The sequence below is a fragment of the Anomaloglossus baeobatrachus genome, chromosome 1 (genome assembly GCF_048569485.1).
Source record: "Anomaloglossus baeobatrachus isolate aAnoBae1 chromosome 1, aAnoBae1.hap1, whole genome shotgun sequence".
Classification (NCBI taxonomy): Eukaryota; Metazoa; Chordata; class Amphibia; order Anura; family Aromobatidae; genus Anomaloglossus; species Anomaloglossus baeobatrachus.
Genome location: NC_134353.1, coordinates 866,406,005 through 866,430,260, shown reverse-complemented (window position 1 = coordinate 866,430,260; position 24,256 = coordinate 866,406,005). Strand labels below are relative to the sequence as shown.

The window sequence follows — 24,256 nt, the reverse complement described above, 5'->3', positions numbered from 1 at the left end:
TTGTAGAAATGTCTCCTATCATATTTTGTATTTTGTTATTATGTCCACATCCTGGTCCCCACCTTGGACATCATAACAAACGTCAAACGTGCACTTTTTTGTTTTTAGTTTACACATTTTGTCACTGAGGATGATTTCATTCTTAAGGGATGCCATGCTCTGAAAGGTGATGGCATACAAAATCTGTCCTAGTCTGGGACAATAGTGAATGCCATTTCTTTTCTTCAAACAGGCCTAAACATGTCCTATACTGCCACCAGCCTAATTCCAGTTCTTCTGTTGGAGAGTTTATGAATGCCACATAAGGGATCTGATATGACACAACTGTCCTATAGTTCAGTTAGTTAGTTGTATTATAGCCTTGGTCCAAGGTTCTTGAAGTGATTGCCTTTTCTAGGGGTCAAGAAGGAATTTTTTCCCTGTGGTACAAATTGGCTGAACGTGTCCAGGTTTCTTGCCTTCTTCTGGATCAATGGCTTTAGGTATAGGTAGTGACTGTATTTAATAAAAGTGTTACAAAATGAATGACCTGTCTTTTCATTTCTTTATATTAAATAACACTTAGTAAGGCTGGTTTCACACTACGTCTTTTTAACATCCGTCCTTAACGTTATTTTAGCGGAAATACGGATCCTGCTTTTACAGCAAATAACGTATGCAAACGCATCTGTTATTTTGCAGGATCCTGCACTGGATGTTTAGGGGCGGGCATTGGAGTCATGTGATCGGGAGTGAGGGGAACTAGACTGGGAGCCGGCTTCTGACAGCTGCAGACGCTGGTAACCAAGGTAAACATCGGCCTTGGATACCCGATATTTATCTTGGTTACGAGTGTCTGCAGCTGCTAGGAGCAGGGCTGCCTGCACACGTAACCAACGTAAACATCGGGTAACTAAGATAAGTGGTTACGCGATATTTACCTTGGTACGAGTGTCCGCAGCTCTCAGGTGGGGGAGAGGTAGGGGGAGGAAGGGGGAAAGACAGAGAGAGAGGGTGAGGGAGGGAGGAGGAGAGACAGACAGATCACGCGAGACTGGTTCTGGGCATGCTCAGTACTTTCTGGGCATGCTCAGTACAAAAGCAGGATCCTGTCTATCAGCACGCCAGCGTTCACCTGCGTTTGCGTGCTGTTTAGTCAGGATCCAGCAATTTGCAGTATTTGGACGCAGCTCAAAAACGCTACAAGTAGCGTTTTTGAAACATGTTAAAAAACTGCAAGTCACTGGATCCTCACTATAACGCACGCAAACGCAGGTGAACGGATGTTAACGCGAGTCCATTGCAAATGCATTGAAATGAAAACGCATTTGCACTGGATCCGTACTTCCGCTAAAATAACGTTTTCAACGGATGTTAAAAAGACGTAGTGTGAAACCAGCCTTATTTGTATACATTGTATCAATTTTAGGACTTATGGCTTCGGCAATAAATCAAACTGAAATACAAGGGTAGTAATTATGTGTGATGGATAGGTGGGCATGTATGTACAAGTGGCTCAGCTTCTTCTGTACCTTCCATAGCAGCAAATTGAGAATAAATTGGACAAGTGTGACCACCTGATGGATTTGGTGGTAGTCTGAAATATGGGAACTTCCATTACTTAGACATTTGTTTCATACTAGTAGATAGCCCGTCCCAGTACTGTGACTGTAGTATAAAATGCATTCACTTGAGGGCAGAGTTCTTATCCCAGGACAACAACCACAATCTATATGTATATAAATATCCATGTTCATGAATATTACTTAGTGGAATTAGGAATGCAAAGCTGTCATGGGGGTACCTTGATGGAGAGTGATCTTCCCTTTTTCAGGTGTCAGGAGATTGCAGCACATGGCTGAAGCATTGGTGCCCCGGAGCTGTAGCCGTTGCTGAGCGTGGAAAGTTCACCACCCCAACACACTGATTTTAAATGACAGTTCTGGGTCTGTGTGTGCTGATAGTGTTACTTGGAGGACCTTCAGACTGATGCTATTACGCTCTTCATCAGGTCCGTGGGGCTTCTTGATAAAGGCGACAAATATATTCATAACAACAAAGTAGTCTTTACTTGGCACAACACTTGGTCACAGAATACAGCAGGTAGCACACTTCATGGTATCTTCTGTATAACACAGAAACACAATCATTGCAGTTTCCAACGAAGGCACTTTTCTTATAAACATTCTGTTAGCCAGGAAATTTAAATAAGCCCTTCATCTCTATGGCCCTGGAATCCACGGGTAAATATGTTTTGCTGAGTATCCTGAACTCACAGCCACAGGTATGTGATCCCTTACGAGAACTTCTCTTACAGCTGCTTCCCTCTTGTCTTCTCAGCTGGGCAGCGCCCTCACTTTCCTAGTGCTCCCCCCACTGGTATACAATGGACTCACTACATTCTAGGTTTCTTACATTGCCTTAGTCTCTTCCAGCTTGTCTGCCAATGTGACCACTGTCGCTCCGATAGTTTCCTGTTAACGGTTTCTTGCTGTTTTTGTGCCATTTGTTTCACACCAACTTCAGTAGAACAACTCCTTTCTTCACCTGTACTCTAGACACACTGACCCCTAAACCATGAATGTCCTCTCCTCCTGACTCTAAGGGGTACTTTACACGGGCAGCGATTTGCCCATGACGCACAACCGACGTGGGCGGGTATGCTCGCTAGCGATATCTGTAACGATATCGCAGCGTGTAAAGTACCCCTAATTCTTCTTCTTCTCCCTGGCTAGCTAAGTGTTAACCCTCACAAGCCAGAACACAGGTTCCTGCAGCCCACAGGAACACACGTGGTCAAAACTGTTGGTACCCCTCGTTTAATGAAAAAACAAAAACACAATTGTCACAGAAATAACTTGAATCTGACAAACATAATAATAAAAAATCTATGAAAATGAACAAATAAAGTCAGACATTGCTTTTCCACCATGCATCCACAGAATTTTAAAAAAAATAAAACTCAGGAAATAGGCCTGGACAGAAATGATGGTACCCTTAGGCCACATTCACACTTCCATTGTTTAAATCCGTCAGGTCTGTCGTTGTGACGCAACGACAAATCCGTTGTTTTTGGGATGTCAACTGATGCAACGGATGTGTTATTTCACAGGATGTTTGCTGTGCGTCCGTTTTTTGACGGATCCGTCATGATCCGTTTGTGTTTGGGACAGCCCAATGGGTGTGCCAAACATGCTGGGCATGCTCAGTAGATTATGATGGAATACAGCACTGGATTCTATCATGTGACGGATTATGGCGGAATCCAGCACCATAGATATCCATTATAGCTCTTGACGGATTGCGATGGAATCCTGCAGAGTGCGTTTTTTTTGCTGCTCTAAAAAGCGTTACATTCTGCGTTCCTACCGTCTGACAGTCAGTTATTCCACGACTGATCCGTCGCATAGTGGATGCAACGCAAGACCATCCGTCGTTAATATAACTCTATGGGGAAAAAACGGACTCCTGCAAAATGTTTTGCAGGATACCGTAATTCCTCAAGGTGACGGATTCTGACTGATGCAAAACAACGGAAGTGTAAGGGGTACTTTACACGCTGCAACATCGCTACCAATATATCGTCGGGGGTCAAATCGTTAGTGATGCACATCCGGCGCCGGTAGCAACATCGCAGCGTGTAGAACTAATGAGCGACGATCAACGATCGCAAAATCGTTCCAAAACGGTGATCGTTGACACGTCGTCCATTTCCTTAATATCGCTGCAGCCACCGGTACGATGTTTTTCGTCATTGCTGCGTCATCACACATCGCTATGTGTGACACAGCGGGAGCGACGAACATCTCCTTACCTGCGTCCACCGGCAATTCGGAAGAAAGGTGGTGGGCAGGATTTAACGTCCAGCTCATCTCCGCCCCTCCACTTCTATTGGCCGACCACTTAGTGACGCCGCTATGATGCCGAACGCCCCTCTCCCTTGAAGGCGGGATTGTTCGGCGGTCACAGCTACGTCGCTGACCAGGTATGTGCGTGTGACACTGCCGTAGCGATAATGTTCACTATGGCAGCGAGTACCAAATGTCGCACGTACGACGGGGGCGGGTGCTATCGCGCTACGACATCGCTAGCTATAGCTAGCGATGTCGTAGCGTGTAAAGCACCCTTAAATGTAACATTAACTTAATATTTTGTTTCACAACCCCTTTAATGCAAACTACCGCGATTGTACATCCCAGTTATGCTGTGCGCATAGTAGATGTACAGGAGCCGTCTGTATTTTTTCAGTTAAAGTGTAAGATTAATTCTGGCAGAGAAAGATGCAGATTTCTCTTCTAAGATATATTACAAAGTTCCTTATCTTCATGTGTACTATTGGTTTATTAAATAAGAATTAAAATGACAGTTATACCTAACACTCCATTATTGCGAGGATAATGCCTATTTATATACAGCTGTAGTGTTGACCCATAGAATCAATTCCTCCTGTGGGCTCCAGAAACCTCAGTCCGCACCTGTCTATGAATTTATCTGTTAAATAACAAATTATCCCATAATTCTGACTATTAAATCATGAAGAAAATGGCGTTTCAGCAGACATCACTCCTATCTACCAATCCAAAAGGACACATTTAATTGAATATAGAAATTTAAAGACAACCTGACAGATTTCATGATGCAGGAACAATAACCAGCATATATCTGACAAGTAATACTCCTGTGTGACGCCCTGGCCTATCAGGTCGTCACAAGGGTGCCGTGCAATCTGCCCTTCTGCATGGTACCCGCTCCTCCTTGGTTACGGGTCCTGTGAATTTGGTGTTCCTACCAACAGGTGTACATAAATCCTGAGGAACACTCTGCACCACACCCACGAACCACCCATTGGGCAGCCTGAGGGGAATAGGGCCACCCAGATGGAGGGATGGAAGAGGGAGGGCAGAGATGTCAGAGAGAGTAATAGTTGAGCAGTGAGACAGCGGTGACAGGACAGGCCACGCTGTGGAGCTGGGCTCCTGTACCCGTCCCAGGTGCCAGACGTTGGCCTGGCCAGAAGGAGCTGGAACCCCGGTCGCAGGGGGTAGTGACAGGAGGCATGGTGCTGCTACAGAGAGCAGGCCAGCTGCCTTGTGCTACAAGCGGGCAGGGGCCAGGGCACGACGGGGTACGCGGACTCTAGGCTGGGAAGAAGCTTCACGCAGCCCAGTAATTCACCCGACGGGAATGGAGTCTTCAAGAACCGTTCCCCACCCACTCCAAAATCGGGGTACTAGCGCAACGAGGGGGATAGGACTTCCCAAAATCGTCCAGAAAATCCCAAGCGGGAACCCTGAGAGCAGGCTCACCTTGCTAAACACGCAGGTGAGCGGGACCCAAGTAGTCTTAGGCGAAAGGGATCCACCAAGTTACACACAGTGCCAAGGGACAAGGCTTCAGACCAACCAGCAACACCAAAGGGGCACAGACCGAGCGTGCTCCATCAAGAGAAACAGAGCATTCAAGAGTTTGGTTTACCTGGTGTCAGCGTCAGTGACTTTGGACTGTGTGAGTACCCAATATCCCTTCACCCCCGACGGGTTCCCCACTCCATCCATCACCGGGCCCCGGGACACCAAGCCCCCTACCCACGAAGGGGTTAAACATCTGTGACGCCCTGGGCAAGCCAGGGGTCACAGGTCATCACACCACCACACCCTACATCCCAGTTAGGAACACCGAAGCTACCAAAATCCTTGTTGCCTTCCTCCAGGGGCTGATGTTCACACCAGGGGGTGGGCCAGGCGGTTGGCTCCGCCCAACGAGGAGTACACAGCTCTGGAGGCGGGAAGAACCAGGCAGTTTAGCTCAGGGGGAGCTTGAGTGAGGAGCTAAGTGAAAGTGAAGTAGTAGTGGAGCAAAGAAGAAAAGGAACAAAAGGGAGCGTAGAAAGGCCTGAAGTGAGTCCAGCTAAGTGCAGGACAGGTCAGCAAGGTCAGCAACAGCGGTGATCGTCTGGAGGGGGGACTGCTCGGAGGTTGCTAGAAGGACCGCGGTCGAGTAGTGGCCCGGCGGTCTGGAGCAGTATACGAAGGACAGTCAGCACCAGGGCAGGGGCCTCTCGGACCCCGGCAAGGCTAGGAGTCGCCATAATTTGCCGAATCCGTCAGTGAAGGGGACGTCGATCCCCCAACAACCAAGTCCCGATTGAAGACAACCATCCAACCATTAGTGAGGAACACCGCCACCGCCAGGGCACCAGTTCCTCGGGGCCAGCGTCTGCGGGCAAAGTAGGGCTCCTCCGGCCCATATCCAAGCCGGGGAGCGGGTTACCGGTGGGAACCCATCGCTACCAACTTAGAAACATCAGGTGCAGGTCAGAGGGACATCACCGTTACCTGCTGGGAGAGCAAGTGCAGCCGTCCGTGGGAACCGTCTTTCCAGCCGTGTGGTTTACCGTAAAACTGTGTCAACGTCTCAGGCTGAGTGAGTACTACAGTGCCGCAAGGCACAGCGCTGCCCCCGCGTCCCTGCGCCCACCAGGCCCTGCACCCTTCCACCCCATCACCGGGCCCCGGGATCACCAACCCCTACCCACAGAGGGGCAACACAACACCTGGCTGCTCCGCATCACCACTCCCGGGATCCCCATATTGAGCAGCGGTGGTGCTACAAATCACCACAACCGTGGGTGGCGTCACGGACAATAAACAATCTCCCCAACAAAATCCCCTTTTCACTCACGGGCGAGGAGTGCCGCTCGAGAACCCCCGGGATCCGGCCCACCGCTCGAGCCACCACTGAGCAGCAGCAGCCGGACCCGAGCAGAGGGGTGAGCGCGGTGCCGGCACCCTCCTCCCCGCCCGCGACACATCCTGCTGCTTCAACACCATCACTGGGCTCCCCAACAGCAGCAGTGGTCTCTCACATTACCACGCACTGTGGGTGGCGTCACGAACATTATCCCATTCACCACACAAAACAATTCCCCCTTTTTATTTCCGAGGTAGCCGTGTGATCCCGCCTCAGATCCGGAGACCACTCGAGCCACTGTGGATCCAGGTCGGAGCAGTCCGTCGGCTGTCGCTGGAGCGGCACACCTGCACTAGGCAAAAAAGGTCTCTTTGTATATATACTGCTCAAAAAAATAAAGGGAACACAAATACCATTGTGTTGTTTAAGTGTTCCCTTTATTTTTTTGAGCAGTTTACAAATGTAGGGGAGACCTACCAGTCTAGGGTGTAGAGTTGGGAAAAACCTCAGACTAGTCATCTGAGATGCATGGCTCCCGGACGATTTTTCTAAGCAAGTTATTTTTGTTTCTTAGTAAAACAAAGACATCTGACTCATGCTGTCTTGGTTCGGGAATAATGAATCTTGTCAGGTTCTCTTTACTAAATATACCACAAATATTGTGAAATAACAGAAGATTGCTCATACCATAGCTGAGGGTTTGGATGGTCTGAGGAGCACTGGGCTTTCCCGCACCTGACCCGGTCACTCCCGACACCGTCACTTCATATGTGTGCCCGCCTGTGAGCCCCTCTATCCGGTAATGTCTTTGACTTGACACATTCTGAAAAATATCTAGAAAGCAAACATGTTGATTAATTAACTATTAAACAATTAGTTAAGTTAAAAAGACCAAGCAGAACTAAAAAAAAAGTTCACAGGATTATAAAAGCTGCATTAAAAACACATTGTACATCTCCATCTCTGGATAATGGGGTCGGGAGAAATACTGTACTTTTTGGTTTATAAGACGCACCGGATTTAGAGAAAAAATGTAAAAAAATAAAATAATAATGGCGTCTGTCTCACAAACCGGTGGTGTCTTACCGGGTGGTGGGGTTAGGGCAGCAGTGGTGGAGTGGGGTCACAGGAGAAAGGGGAGGTGGTGAACCAGGGTGACACTGCGGGTGGTTCGGCGGGTGTCCCAGATGCTTGCTTGTCGCTGCAGGAGCTGTGAGGTAGGCAATATCCAGGCTGAGGCTGCAGGTACTGAGGCTGCCTCTGTGAAGATGTCGGTGGTGCAGGTTTCAAAGAAACGGTGTTCGGAGTCGGTGCATGCACAGATTGAGCTATCGACTCAATGACAAGCCAAGATCTCATCTGTGTAAGCACCACTTCGGGGTGCATTTCTCTTAAGTCCGCTGCTGGGAGATCAATGGGCCAGAGGCAGCGCGTGTGTAGATGAGATCTTGAGCCGAGAGCTCATCTACACATACGCAACTCTGGGTGCCATTATTTGAAGCCCGCACCGCCGACATCTTCACAGAGCCAGCCTCAGCACTCGCAGCCTCAGCGCCCGCAGCATTGCCTCTGCCTCCTGTTACTCCTTTCCACCACCTCCCGGGAAGCTTCATTCGGATTATAGGATGCACCCCTCATTTTCCTCCCAAATTTTCGGGAGGAAAAGTGCATCTTATAATCCGAAAAATTCGGTATATGTAACAACACATGATGCCATAAAGCTCCAGTGAAAGCAATCACAACAGATGACAACCTAATCTGAGTAAAGATGCTACCCGAATTCATCAATTGTAATTTCTACTTATGACATTGGTGCAAGGCTTGTGAAACTGATTTGGTAGTGACTGTGGTTCTGCAATAGTGAGGGGAATGTCATCAGTCTCTGAACACCACAGTTTACCTATATACAGAGAGTGAAATATATATTGAACTTGTCACCAGTTTTCGAAGTAAATATATTTCTAATGGTGCTATTGGCATGACTTTCTCACCAGATGTCGGTAATAACTCATCCACTCCACACAAGCAAAGAAGTCAAACCATAGATGTTCATAAATTAAGTCATGTGTAATATTAAAAAATGACAAAGGGAAAAAGTATTGAACACTCTTACTGAAACGTATTTAATACTTTGTACAAAAGGCTTTGTTGGTGATCACAGATTCAAGTTGCTTCCTATATGGAGAAACTACTGGCATGCATTGCTCAGGTGTGATTTTGGCCCGTGCTTCCATACAAACATTCTTCAAATCCTGAAGGCTCAGTGGGCTCCTTCAACGAACTGTGGGATTTAGTTTCTTATTATTATACATAACTTAATTTATGGACATCTATGGTTTGATTTCCTTGCCTGTGTGAGAATTTCATGTCAATATCATATACTTACTTAGAAAATTCGTGACATGTTCAATGCTTATTTCACCAGATGTATATCCACTGACCCGGATCAGCCATATAATGACTGCTGTTTTCCTGCACTTCATTCAGCAGTATGTCTAAGGCTATGTTCGCACGTTGCGTTTTTTACCGCGTTTCTGCAGCGTTTTTGGCAGCAGCGTTTTTGGGCAAAAATGCATGCGTTTTTGATTTCCAGCAAAGTCTATGGGAAAAGCAGAAATCCTGTCTGCACTTTGCTTTTTGTTCAGCAGCGTTTAATTTGCATATTTGTGGTCAAAAACCATGCTGAAAAAGAAGCAGCATGTCAGTTGTTTTTGCCATTTCTGCAGCGTTTCCTTAACATTGGAGTCAATGAGAAATGGCAAAAAGCAACCAAAATCACAATTCCTGCGTTTTACATGCTTTTTACCTGCTTTTCAACTGCGTTTTTGGCTCCAAAAACGCATGCTTTTCTGGCATAAAATTAATGGGTTCTAATGTTCCTTTACACACACACAATAACCGAAAATTTAAATGTAAATAAATAATAAACTTTAGCTATTTTTCTGTTAAAATGTGCATAACCACTATTATTACATTAAAATTGTTAATTTCCCATATAATTTTATTAAAAGTTAATTTTATACTTTTTTTTCTCTTTTTTCAGTCTTTTTGACTAGTTCAACTTTATTTCTCAGTGTCTTGATCTCAAAAACGCATCTGCAGAAACGCAGGTGCAAACGCAGGTAAAAAGCGCTAAAAACGCACTAAAAACGCGGTAAAAACGCATGCGTTTTTAGCGCTAAAAAATGGTCAAAAGCCATTTGGTCAAAAACCAAGGGAAGGAAAACGTGCAGAATAAACTGCAGGTACTCCGACGCAACGTGCGCACATAGCCTAAGTGGTTTTAGTACATCAAATCAGAATTTACCCTGTGTAAAGAGCCAGACAAGAAAGAGTCCTTAACCCCTACAGCATCAAATGAAAGCAATTACATATAAACACAAGCCAGAGGGTTCCCCCATGACACTTTTTGGCACATTACATCAGCTTTTTCACAGATTATAAAATTAAGCATGCAAATAAAATAACATTATGCCTACTGTGTGTCCTTGGACTCCTCCTGCACGGTATGGTCTCACCATCTGCGGTTTCGATCGTTACGCCCCTGGCAAAGAGCAAAGCGTTGGACTATTCTGAAGTGACCTATGAGCTCTGATCTAAATCATATGGAATATCTGTGGAAGAATCTGAAACCTGCAGTTGAGAAGGAGCCTTCACACCTGAGACACAAGGAGTAGTTTACTCACAAATAGTGGGCCAAGGTACCTGTGGACAGGGTGATGATAGTAGAGTAGAGAGTAGCGAAACCCATCGGACCAGACCGCCCCCTATGTGAGTATTACAAAAGTGGATTTAGGTTCTAAGGCTATGTGCGCACGCTGTGTTTTTTACCGCGTTTTTGTGGTGCGTTTTTGTGCATTTTTAGGCTCAAAACTGCATGACTTTGCTTCCACAGCAAAGCCTATGAGATTTCATTTTTGTTGTTCGCACAGTGCAGTTTTTTTTGGCTGCGTTTTTGAGCTAAAAAAAAAAATGGTCATGTCAATTCTTTTCTGCGTTTTTCCACCCATGCAATGTATTGGAAAAACGCAGCAAAACACAGTAAACAAAAATGCAGCAAAATGCTGCAAAAAACGCAGTAAAATGCAGTACGTGTTTACCTCTGCGTTTTTGCCGCGGATGCGTTTTTGTGCATTTTTTGCAGCAAAACGCACAAAAACGCAGCGTGCGCACACAGCCTAATTGAGAGTTTTTGCGGTCAGTAAAAAACAGTCCTGTTTTCATGCATTCGTGTGACATTCACATCCGCTCCGTTCCATATACGGGCCATGTGCCATCCGTGTGTTTTGTAATCTTGCACCCTTTTGTGCCTTTAATGTGGCCTTGTAAAGCCTTGTACTTAGCCAAAAAAATCTATGAATAATTTAAAAAAACTACTTGGGGTCCCCCCCAAATTGGATCACCAACCAAGGTAAAGCGGACAGCTGTGGTCTGGTATTCTCAGACTAGGGAGGTCTACAGTTATTGGACACTCCCTAGCCTACAAATTGCAGGACGCAGCTGCCCCAGAAATGGCGCATCCATTAGATGCGCCAATCCTGGCGCTTTGACTCAGCTCACCTGATGCCCTGAGGCAGTGGCAAATGGGGTAATATATGGGGTTAATACCAGCTATGTAATGTCACCTGGCATCATGCCCTGGCATTAGTGATGTCACGGCGTCTATCAGATACCCGACATCACTAACCCAGTCAGTAATTTAAAAAAAATAGACTACAAACTAATTTTTATTTGAAAAAGCACTCCCCAACACATTCCCTCTTTCATCAATTTATTGAAAGGAAAAAATAAATCCGGGTCTGGCGTAATCCAATAAGGGGGTTCCACGATGATCCATAATCACTGTCACAGTTAATGAATAATTAATAATAATTTCATTCATTTATATAGCGCTATTAATTCCACATCACTTTACATACATTGGCAACACTCTCCCCATTGGGGCTCACAACCCTATTTGTATGTCTTTGGAGTGTGGGAGGAAACCGGAGTACCCGGAGGAAACCCACGCAAACACGGGGAGAACATACAAACTCCTTGCAGATGTTGTCCTTGGTGGGATTTGAACACAGAACCCCAGCGCTGCAAGACTGCAGTGCTAACCACTGAGCCACCGTGCCGCCCTGAAGAACAGAATGTTCCCCATTGGCTGGAAGAGCAGTGCAGTGACTTGAGCTAACATCATTAGGTCAAGCCAGGTCACCGCAGGGCATTACAAGCGCTGACGTCATGAGGTTAGCCTGGTACATTACCTGCGGCGATGAACTCCACTGAACTCGTGACGTCAACGCTCGTCACTGAGTCCAATAACCGCTGCGTTGTCACATGAAGTATCGTGAATGGCCCGTGACATCACCGCTAGTCACAGCCTCGGGCTGCTTGTGAGACTTGAGGTGATATCGCTGAGAAAAGGCATTGTGGTCCTGTGCAGGCATACTTTGATCTGCCCTACTGAGTATAGTAATTGGCAGGCACAGGGAAAGGTTAAAGACCGCTCACGCATGTGCACTACAATACTTTGATCTGTCCTGAGCAGGGCAGATCAAAGTGCACCTGCGCAGGATCTCAATGCTGGCCTGGGCTGGATAGAAGGAGAATAGAGATTGCAGGAGGATGAGGCGCCGGACCTGAGAGTAGCGAAACCCATCGGGCCAAACAGCCCCCTAGGTGAGTATTACAAAAGTGTTTTTAGGTTCTACAGAGCGGCTTGGGCTCTTATGTACAGTATTCTAGAATGCTATATATAAGGGCCCACTGGTGGTTGCTGCAACTTATAGTCGCCAAATCTGGTGACACGTTCCCTTTAAATACAATGTACAATGAAAACATTATATTGTACTGTATTATCCAGATGGATGATTGTCCATCTGACACTTATAGCCCTGAATTTCGTAGAATGTCAGTATGGTGTGGCTTATAAAGGCTCTTGTCAAAATATCTGGTGTCAAACATATCTTCAATCAAAATAACCTAACATTAATATATTGGATTAAGAAAGGCAAAATGTTCATTTCACCGACCACAACAGTAATAAAGTGAGAAATATAACATTATTGCACTTAGAATCATGAGGATGTAGCAAATGCTGCTCTTTAATTTTCTTTAACTTAAATACTAACTGTGCCAATGTTGTAGATGGCAGCTGATAACAAAGCGGGTGAAGAAATGTGTAACCGCAGCGAGTTATATTTATTTAATCATTTCCTGTGCAGTGTCAGGATTTCTGTTCTCTTATGAAATACAAAAGTGAATATAATAAAAAAAGAGCAATTCTTCTGTTAGCGAAACCATATTTTAGAAATACAAATTAATCCTCTTAAAGGAAGGGCACTCTGAAGAATGCTTTATTATTGAATTCAATGTACAAGCAATATGGGGTGAGACACAACACCATCCTCTAATAATAAAAATATGAGCTCTGACCATAATGAAAAGATTATAAAATTAACACCTCTACCCCTGAGTTTGGTTTTCACCTTCATGACAAGGCCAACTTTTTTTATAGAGTTTTTATAACTCTGGAACGCTTCACCAGATCCCAGTGATTCTGAGCTTTTTTTTGGTGAAATATTCTATTTCATGATAGTGGTAAATTAAAACAATATAGTTAGCATTTATTGTGAAAATATCAGAAATTTTGCGAAAATTTAGCAATTTTCACATTTTTAATTTTTATGCCCTTAAACCAGAGAGTTATGTCACACAATATACGGACCATAAGACACACCCTAGTTTTAGAGGAGGAAAATAGGAAAATAAAATTTTAAGCAAAAAATGTGGTCATGACACACTGTTATGGGGCAAGGATCTTCTCTTGACACTGTTATGGGGGTAATGTCCCCAAATTCTCTACTAAGGTACCCCATCCTGGTAATGATCCTCCTGTCTTGTATATGTACCCCATTCTGGTATATGCCCTTATCCTGCTATATACTGCCATCCTGCTATATATTCCCATCCTGCTATATGGCCCCATCCATTCTGCTATATGGCCCCATCCATCCTGCTATATACACCCATCCTGCTATATACACCCATCCTGCTATATACACTCATCCTGATAAATAACCCCATCCTAGTATATGGCATGTATTCTGTATCACACACAAAAAAAACAAAAAACGATTATACTCACCTTTCCTCGCTCCATGCAGTATTGCTTCTCCCCCTGTCTTTGGCGGCAGCAGTGCCGCTGGAGTGTGGAGCCATCACCGGTCACTTCCCTGCAGCACCACGATGTCCTCCTGTCTGTGCTGGTCAGCTGACCTGCGTGACTAGCAGCGCACACAGCGATGACTTCATCGCTGTGCTCACCGCTCTCTACACAGATCAGCTGACCGGCAGATGGGAGGACATCGCAGTGCTGCAGGGAAACGGTGAGTATTCTGTTCTTATTCCCTGCACCCCGCGCTGATGATGATGTGCGGGGAGCAGTGAATATAACCACACATGATCACTCCTGGCTATAGTTGCCAGGGGTGATCACGGCTGGCTGTTAATTATGTGCGCATCCCCTGCCCATCATCCCGCCCACATGTCAGCGCCGGATTAAGCGCTGAGAGATGATGGGCGGGATGATGGGCATGCATATGTAATGAGCGGGCCTACGTGGTCACGGCAGGCGCTGCTACAGCCTGCTCGTGCCGCCGATGACCGCTCCACCGCAGCACCCTCGTTCCCGGCCGCAGCCCTATAGTCAGACCATAAGACGCACCCCCCACTTTCCCCCAACATTTGGGGGGAAAAAAGTGCGTCTTATGGTCCGAAAAATACGGTACTTAATAAATAACATTTCCCACATGTCTACTTTACATCAGCACTGTTTTTAAACATTATTTTTTGTTGTTAAGAAGTTAGAAGGATTTAAAGTTTATCAGCAATTTCTCATTTTTCCAACAAAATTTACAAAATTATTTTGTTTTCAGGGACCACATCACATTTGAAGTAACTTTGAGAGGCCTAGACAGAAAATGCCCAAAAGTGACAGCATTCTAAAAACTGCACCCCTCAAACTCATCAAAACCACAACCAAGAAGTTTATTAAGCCTTCAGATGCTTCATGGGAACTAAATCAATGTGCAAGGAAAAAATGAAAATTTTACTTTTTCCTCACAAAAATGTTAATTTAGTCTCAAATTTTGCATTTTCACAAGGGAAACAAGAGAAAATGTACCATACAATTGTAAAATTCCTCCTGATTACAGATACCTCATGTGTGGTGGAAATCTACTGTTTGGGCACACGGCAGGAATCAGAAGCGAAGGAAAGCCATTTGAATTTTAGAGTGCAAAGTTGTCTGGAATAGATAGCGGACGCCAAGTCATTTGACTTCAGATTTGGTTGGAATGTTTTGCAGGTAAAATGTCACATTTGCAGATGGTATACATGAAGCAGCAAATGCCATCTTGACTAAGGCAACAAACCCAGAAGGTTCAATGCAAAACCCAGAATCCTGACTTGTTTAATCTGGTAACCCGGCATTGAGTTCAATGAGTTCACCTGAGATTAATTCACTGACTACATTGAGTCCACCTAAGGTCACAGCTGGGATATCGTGGGAGTGTGTTCAGTGTCCGTGTTTGGGGTCCATGCACGGATATTAGGTGTCCAGTACGGACCCCGAACTTTACAGATCAGGTTCACCCATGACTATTCAGAACCCAATAAATTTAGATTTTTGTTTTTAGAAATTTGCAAATTTCAAAATGCACTCTGTAGAAGATTGTTTTAGAACACATACCTAATGTGCTGTTTCGTAAAATATCAGCAAAGGAAATTTTGTAGCCTAATAAATATCCCTGGCAGTCGTCTTCAGGGATCTCCCCCCATTCAACAACAGCGGAGGTCTTGGTTACATTTTTCACAATTACATTTCTTGGACCTGTTCTTGGAACTGTAAAAGAGAAACCATTATCGTAGTCTGTTAGTAATGAGATAAAACAGAAAAAAAATAGTCCAACAAAAAATTAAAGAGGCCATTATCAACTTTTTGGGTTTAATAAATCAATAAATAAATAAGTAGTAGTCAAAAGGGTTTTTGGGTAAAAATAGTACTGGCCAAAAGTTTGGAAACATCTGTTCTTACAATGGCTTTCCTTGTTTTTATAGGAATGTGCACATTGCAGATTCAGACTGAAGGCAGCAAATCACACAAACATAATATGTGTTAAATCTTTGATTTATCAATGTCCCCCCATTTTACACTGATGACATCTTTACATCCTCTAGGCAGCCTCTCAAGCAGCTTCATCAGGTCATTATCTGGAATGGCTTTCCAATAATCTTGAAGACATTTCCAGAAGTGCTGAGCACTGGTTGGCTGCTGTGATTTCACTTTGTGTTCAACATATCTCAATCCATCTCAACCCTCACCTACTGTAACCTCACCCATCTCTTGTAGACTGTGATCCCTTGCGGGCAGGGTCCTCTCTCCTCCTGTACCTGTCTGTATCTTGTATTGTTCCTGATTACTGTACTTGGCCCTACTATGTATACCCTTTTCACATGTAAAGCGCCATGGAATAAGTGACGCTATAAAGATAAATAATAATACAATTGGGTTAAGATCACGTGGTTGTGAAAGCCATGTCATCTGACACAGCACTCCATCCCTCTCCTTCTTGGTTACATAGTCGGAGGTGTGTTTTGGGTCATTGTCCTACTGCAACACAAATTATCTTTCCGCTAAATGTAAGTGTGCCACGTATTTCGTACAAATCTACAATAGTGTCACCCCCACATCATCATACCTCCCACCTCCATGTTTCATGGTGAGCCCTAAATGAAGGAACTATCCACTCACTTTGTCTGCGTCTCACAAAGATATGGCAGCTAGTAGGAGAAATCTTAAATTTTGACTCCTGAGGCCACAGTATTGATTTCCACTTATCTAATGTCTACTACTTGTGCTACTTGACCCAAAAAAGTGTCTTCCTGTTTGAGGTCTTCAGTAGTGGCTTGTATACAGCAATTTGACCATAAACGTCTGCTAATCACAGTGTCCTCTGGACAGTTAATGTTGGCATGTGTCTGCTGCTTAATGTCTGTTCATTATATATGTGGGCTGTTTTCTGAGGTGCTGTCAATTTTTGGTTTCTGAGGCTGTTACTCTGATGAACTTATCCTCTTCACAATAGGAAACTTTTGGTCTTTCTTTCCTGCAGTGGACCAGTTTCATCATAACAATTGGTGGTTTTCATGAGAAGCAGATGAGAAACAAATCAGTTTGTGAGTGCAAATCATACTTCCAGTCACATGACTACTAGAGCTAGAAATAGAGGATACTCCTGACAGTGTGCACATTTCACACTGAAATGATTCAGTGATCTGCAGTGTCACAACAAGTTCAGTAAACAAAACAATGCCGGCCACATGTTGATTGTGCTACCAGGAGCAGCCTGTGTGGTCTAAACATACTACCATGACCTGCAAGTGACTTGACTCCAATTCAGCACATCTGGGATGTAATTTTTGGGCAACTGCAAAAGAACTGCCAGCAGCAGATCTTGATGAGTTACCCAAGTACATTCACTTCAGAACATTCCTGAGACAACCATTAATAACCTCATTACGGGCATGTAAGTGCATATATTTCTGCATCTGCCAATCATACTTGATATTTAATAAATTGAGAGTTTTTAACATTTTGTTTCCATATTTTTATTATTTGTATATTAAAGGGAACCTGTCACCAGATTTGGCAACTATAAGCTGTGGCCACCACCACTGAGCTCTTATATTCAGCATTCTAGAATGTTATATATAAGGGCTCAGGCTGCACTGTATAATGTAAAAAACACTTTTATAATACTCACCTAGGGGGCGGTCAGATCTAATGGGTGTCACTGCTCTCCGATCCGCGCTTCCTCCCTTTGGTCCGCCGCCTCCTCTCTGCTGCGATCTCCATCCTCTTTCTATCCAGCCCAGGCAGCATTGAGAGCCTGTGCAGGCACACTTTGATCTTCTCTGCTGAGGGCAGATCAAAGTACTGTAATGCGCAGGCATGAGGAAAGGTTAAAGACCGCCCGCGAATGCTCACTACAATACTTTGATCTAGGGCAGATCAAAGTGTGCCTGCGCAGAATATCAATGTCGGCTAGTGTGGATAACGTAGAACGTGTCATGCACACGGACCTCAGAGGAAAGAGGATGGGTATCGCCGCAGAGAGGAGGTGCCAGACTGGAGAGCAGCGACACACATCGGACCGGACTGCCCCCCATAGGTGAGTATTATAAAAGTGTTTTTATGTTATACAGTGCGGCCTGGGCTCTTATATACAGTATTCTGGAATTCAGTGGTGGTGGCCGCAGCTTATAGTTGGTAAATCTGGTGACAGGTTCCCTTTAAATAAAATGTTCTCAGCAATTACAACTTTATCCTATCCACTGGAACCTTGGTTTATGAGAACAATCCGTTCTGGCAGTGTGCTTGTAAACCGAGTTACTCGTCTAGCAAAGCAAGATTTCCCATAGGAAATAATGGAAGCTCAGACAATTCGTTCCACAACTTGTTCAATGTCCCATCCTGGTCCCCTATTGTGCCATTCCACACACGCACAAGCACACACAAACACACATATTATGCTCACCTTACATTCTGTTCCCTCGCCGGCCTCCTGGTTCTTGTAGTCCGCCACTCCAGGATGTGTATCGGGTAACCATTGCGACCGATACCGGAGCTTCCGCTGCCACTTCGCTGACGTCAAAGGCATGAGCCGCTTGCCTCTGATTGGTCAGCGTGCTGCCTTTGAGAAGCGGCTGACAGCGGAAGTTCCTCCATCGTCGCGATGGTTACCCGATACACATCCTGTACCAGCAGACTACAAGAACTAGGAAGCCGGTGAGGGAATGGAAGGTAAGGTGAGCATAATATGTGTGTTTGTGCATGCTGGTGTGTTTGTGCGAACTGCAATAGCGGATTAGAGCACGATGAAAGTACGGAACCGGAAGTGTGTGCGGTGAGTATTTGCTCGTACAGCAATGCTTGCTCGTAAACTGAGTTACACATTTACATCAAGCTTTTCTCGTATAGCGAAATACTGGCACACCAAGTTACTCAAAAATCGAGGTTCCACTGTATATATTTTTAGTACTAAATGTTTGCATTGACTGAACATTAGAGATGATGGTTTAAAAGATTTACAGGACTGTGATCCAGCATCCACATGGGTACGCAACGCAACGTGATTATATCTTTTTCTTGAAGTCACAGGCCCTTGTAAATAAAAGAGTAGCCCAGAATGCGTGCCTTCAGGTGCTGACCGGGGAAGTTGGCATGACCCTTGTCCAACTGCCAAAAGAGCACCAATGTAGATGCTGAACCAGAGTCCTGTACAATTTTGTGCTTATCTCTAGTATAGATGAATGTTATTTATAGCCAACGAATATTTTCATTGGCCCTAAGCCTTGTTCTACAAAAAAAAAAGGTTTATGTTCAATAAACAGAATTTTTCGAAACATGTTAGAAATTCTCCATATTGTTTAGAACCATCTGGATCATTCAATATAACCTACTAAACAGAATGTTCTTCGTGCAATCATTATATCAGGCTGTAGAGTCACACAATGTCTTCTATCCTACATTGTAATGTTCTCCTGGCCATGTCTCAAGCTGATTTTTCATGACTGTTCTCATTAAGTTGGATAACGTGACATTCTTAATGCTATTAGTGATTTTATGTTGTACATACCTCCTTCTTCTGTATACATATAGGTCAGTCCATAGGTTGTTTCTTCGGTAGAATCCTTACACTGACAGTGGTCATACAATACAATCATGATCATGTAACGTTTCATTGCAACAAATGGCCCTGGATATAAATATAACACCAGAATTAGAAGAAATAATATGGTGCATTTTTTAAAGGAATCTGTCAGCAGGTTTTTGCTATGTAATCTGAGAAAAGCATGATGTAAAGGCAGAGACCCTGATTCCAGCAATGTATCACTTGGGCTGCTCAGTGCAGTTTTTATAAAATCAGTTGCAGATCTATTAGATCTATTAGATCTATTATAAAAAAAACCACCATAGCTTTCCTTGTACACTGTACATCAACAGAAAGCTGCTTATCAGTAGTGGAGGCAAAGTAACACAGAGCAGGAAGACTATATGGCACAAGACAATCAGTACTTTATTAGTACTCTATTGCTAATAAAACACTGATTTTATTAGATCAATGAAAAGACCAATAATTAGCTGGACTCAGGATCTCTACCTCTATATTATACTGCTTTCAGATTAAATAGCAAAAACCTGATGACAGATTCCCTTTAACCTCTCAAGGACAGGACGATTTTTTTTGTTTTTGCGCTTTTGTTTTTTCCTCACCTTATTCCAAGAGCCATAACTTTTTGATTTTTCCATCAATATAGCTGTGTGAGGGCTAGTTGTACTTTTGAATGACACAATCCATTTTATTAATTTTATCATATCAAATCATGGAAAGTGGGAAAAAATTTCCTTGTGTGTCAAAATAGCACATTCTGCAATTGATTTCTTTTTTTTACTTACAGCATTCATTTTACCATAAAACTGACCAGTTAACATGATTCTCCAGGTCCATACGATTATGCAGATACCAAACATGTATAGTTTTTGTTTTATTTAAGAGGTTTAATTTTCCCTATGTACTTTTGAAACCAGAAGTTTACATACACTATCTAAAAAGACACATCTGCATGTTTTACTCACTATCTGACATGAAATCAAAATAAACCTTTTCCATTTTAGGTCAATTAGGAACCAAAATTATTTATATTTGCAAAATGCCAGAATAATGAGAAAAAGAGATCGTTTTAAGGCATTTTTATTACTTTCTGCAAAGTCAAATGTTTACATACACAAAGAGTACTATGCCTTTAAACAATATGGGACAGCCCACATGATGATGTCATGTCTTTGGAAGGTTCTGATAGGTTTATTGGCAACATCTGAGTTAACTAGAGACACACCTGTGGATGTATTTTAATCCACACCTGAAACACAATGTTTCTTTGTGTAGCATCAAGGAAAAGACAAAAGCAATCAGCCAAGATCTAAGATTTTGGAAGAGAATTGTGGACTTGCACAAGTTTGGTTCATCCTTGGGGGCAATTTTCAGATACCTGAAGGTGCCTTGTTCATCTGTACAAACAATTATATGCAAGTACAAAGAAGATGGGAATGTCCAGCCATCATACCGCTCAGGAAGGAGACGTGTTATGTGTACCAGAGATGAACGTGCTTTGGTTAGACGTGCATATCAACCCAAAAATAAAAGCAAACGACCTTATGAAGATACTGGCGGAAGCTGGTAAGATTGTGTCATTATCCACAGTGAAACGAGTACTGTATCAACATGTGCTGTAAAGCCACTCTGCCAGGAAGAAGCCATTACTTCAAAAGAAACATAAAAAAGCCAGAATAATGTTTGCAAGTGCATACAGGAACAAAGACCTTAATTTTTGGAGACATGTCCTGTAGTCTGACGAATCTAAAATTGAAGTGTTTGGCCATAATGACCATCGTAACATTTGGAGGAAAAAGGGAGAAGCTTTGAAGCCTAGGAGCACCATCTGTGAAACACGGGGGTGGCAGTATCATGTTGTGGGGTTGTTTTGCTGCAGGAGGGATTGATGTACTTCATAAAATAGATGGCATCATGAGGAAAGAAGATTTTGCGGCAATACTGAAACAACATCTCAAGACATTAGCTAGGAACTTAAAGCTTGAGTCTTTCAAATGGATGATGACCTGAAGCATACTTCCATACTGGTTACAAAGTGGCTTAAGGATAACAAAGTGAATTTTTTGGAGTGGCCATCACAAAACCCTGATCTCAATCCTATTGAAAGTTTTTGGGCAAAGCTAAAAAGGCCGGTGCGAGCAAGGCGACTGACAAACATGGCTCAGTTATATCTGTTAAGTCATGAGGAATGGGCCCAAATTACTACCAACTATTGTGAGTAGCTTGTGGAAGGGTATCCAAAGGCTTGCACCCAAGTCCTACAGTTTAAGGGCAATGGTACTAAATACTAATGAAATTTATGTAAACTTTTGACTTTGCAAGTAATAAAAAAGCCTTAAAACATTCTCTCTCTCATTATTCTGGCATTTGGCAAATATAAATAATTTTGGTTCCTAATTGACCTAAAATGGGAAAGGTTTATTCTGATTTCATATTAGATAGTGAGAAAAACCTGCAGATGTGTCTTTATAGAGAGTGTACAGTATGTAACCTTCTGGTTTCAACTGTATATAGGAAATTGTGCTGCATACAAAGCTTATGTTTTCAAAATATACAGGTTTCTAGTAATGATTAAGACAAAATACTCGAAAAAAAGGAAGAAAAAAAATAGTTATTACCTGGAATGGAATAATTTTCTATTTTGTCCATGATGATTTTTGATTCCATTTGTGAGTAGCTTGTGCCCCAGTTTATCAGAACAAAATCACATTCGAACAATGGACTCCAACTGAGAAATATAGAGTTGTTTTCATAGGTAGAAATTATCTTCCCCGGTAGCTCTACAATTAAAGAAAGCATCTGAAAAGTAGGCATTCAGTTTAATCCAGTTTAATGGACTGTCAAATTATTTGTCCATTATTGACCCTGATATCATGAATACAATATGCAAATATGTCTCTATAATAGACTATTTAATGGACTATTTTGGTAATCTCCAGACAATTATTTAACCAGTGAAAGGAGGTATAGACAGAAAACTCGAAGCTTGCCTGTCTCCTGTGCCAGTTATTCTATTCATTGTATGGGTACTACCCTGGTACACTATAGGGATTGCGGCTTAATGTTCTGTCATGGAAGGATGTTCCACCCATTTCCCAGTTAACCTCTGATGGCCTTCACTAGTTTGACCCTTGAATTATCCACCTCCTATCCACCCTTTTTGATTATGAGTGACCTCTACAACTCTGTATTGACTTACCCTGACTAGGTAATGGGACATAAAGAGACTTAATCACCAGATATTTGCTTCCTAAAATGTATGGGGGCATACTGTTGGGGTAGAAAGCCTGATTCAAGTGCTGTGGCTGGGTTTACGCTAGTTGATGGTTTCCACCATTTGGCTACATGTTCTTCAGGTGATTAGCAGCCTGATTACACTGTGTGATTATCAGAAAACAAATATTTCTACAATACTTGTACATTAAAATCAGTCAGTGTAAATACACCCTTATTGGCATGTTTGCGGTAGTTTTATTAACTTTTTTTTATCATCAGAAGATTATCATTAGAGGAATAGTAAACCCCTTTTTTGTGGTGACTTCATGCAAATAGACATACCGGTAAATTATAGTTCTCGTGTGGGGAGTGATAACTGCGCTCCGGCTGTAGGGATATTGCCCATGCTGCCGGTGGCTCTTTAACCTCCTAAATTCCATTATCATTAGCAATCGTGGCATTTAGGAGTCTGTGAGAGAGAGTGTGCTCCCTCTCCTACCCAGTTAGGACCCACACTATGTGATCACAAGGGCCCAATCTTTGTCATGGCAACTCAAGGTTAATTGATGACCTCTGGGTCTGCCAGGCTCCCGTGGCCTGTTAGACCATGCCAGGAGCATGAATTCACAGAGGGATGTAATTTCCAAATTGTGGTCACGTGAGGGGGTATCTAATTTTCTGGCATTTACTTTCTTCTGTACTGCCCCACAAGCTCGGCTGCAACCGCCGAGCCGCTCGGATCCGTGCTCGTACTGCGGGTGGTGGCTCGAGCCTCTCATGGACCCAGGGGTCACGTCGCTCCACAAGGGAGTTGGCGCTACACGCAGGGACTTGAGTGAGGAGTTCCACGGCCGGGGCCATGGTAGTTTGGTTTGGATTGTAAGTTCATGACGCCACCCACGGGTTGTGGTGAATGGATGGACACCACCACTGCCGTTAACTAGGCCTCCCGGGAACGGTGTTGCGCAGCTTGGTGTTGACCCCTCCGTGGGTAGGGGAGCGATGGTCCCGGGGGAACGAGGGAGGTGCTGATGCGGGAGAGCGGGCTGGACGCTGGTGCGGTGCGGTGTGCAGCCCGAAGGCACTGGTGTACTCACTCTGACACAATACACTGGAGTCTCTGGTAAACCAAACGGAATGATGAACAGGGCCCGCAGCCGGCTGCAGCTTCTCCCATAATAGGTTGGTGGTTTCCGCCTTTCTCCTGCACCTCTGTGTGTAAATGTTTGACTCCTATGCCTAGACACCGGTAGTCCGCTCCCTGACTTGTATATGCCGTAGGAGCCTATTTGCCCGCAGACGCTGGCCCTTTGGGTCTCTATGCCTTGGCGGTGGCTCTACCCTGTATGGTTGGGCTGTTGTCTTCTAACGGGACTTGTGTGGGATAGGTCCTTAAGTCCAGTCCGCAATCAGTTGATTTGACTCGGCCCTGTCGGTTCGGGGCTTCGTGTGGGTCTGAGTACCCCTCCTGGTGCTCCGGTTTCCAATCGGTTCCCTGGTTCGGTACCGGCGGGCCACCGCCCGACCCCGGTCCCTACTGTTCCACCGGCTGTAATCCCAGCTCCTGCAGGCGGCCACTACCGTCTGCCTCCTTGCCAAAGGTGACTGGGCTCCGACCCAGCCACCGGAGTAGTCTATGGCAGGCC

General features: G+C 44.1%; 1 protein-coding gene across 1 annotated transcript in view; it reads right to left on the bottom strand.

The window, feature by feature from the left end:
• LOC142255883 (interleukin-6 receptor subunit beta-like) overlaps positions 1 to 24,256 on the bottom strand; it is a 65,503-nt gene that overhangs the window by 18,797 nt on the left and 22,450 nt on the right. Inside the window, exons 6-9 of the mRNA XM_075327362.1 lie at positions 22,013 to 22,174; positions 19,359 to 19,478; positions 15,410 to 15,562; positions 7,357 to 7,503 (exon numbers count right to left, since the gene is read on the bottom strand). Coding sequence (XP_075183477.1) covers positions 7,357 to 7,503; positions 15,410 to 15,562; positions 19,359 to 19,478; positions 22,013 to 22,174 — 582 coding nt within the window. The remainder of the gene's footprint in view (positions 1 to 7,356; positions 7,504 to 15,409; positions 15,563 to 19,358; positions 19,479 to 22,012; positions 22,175 to 24,256) is intronic.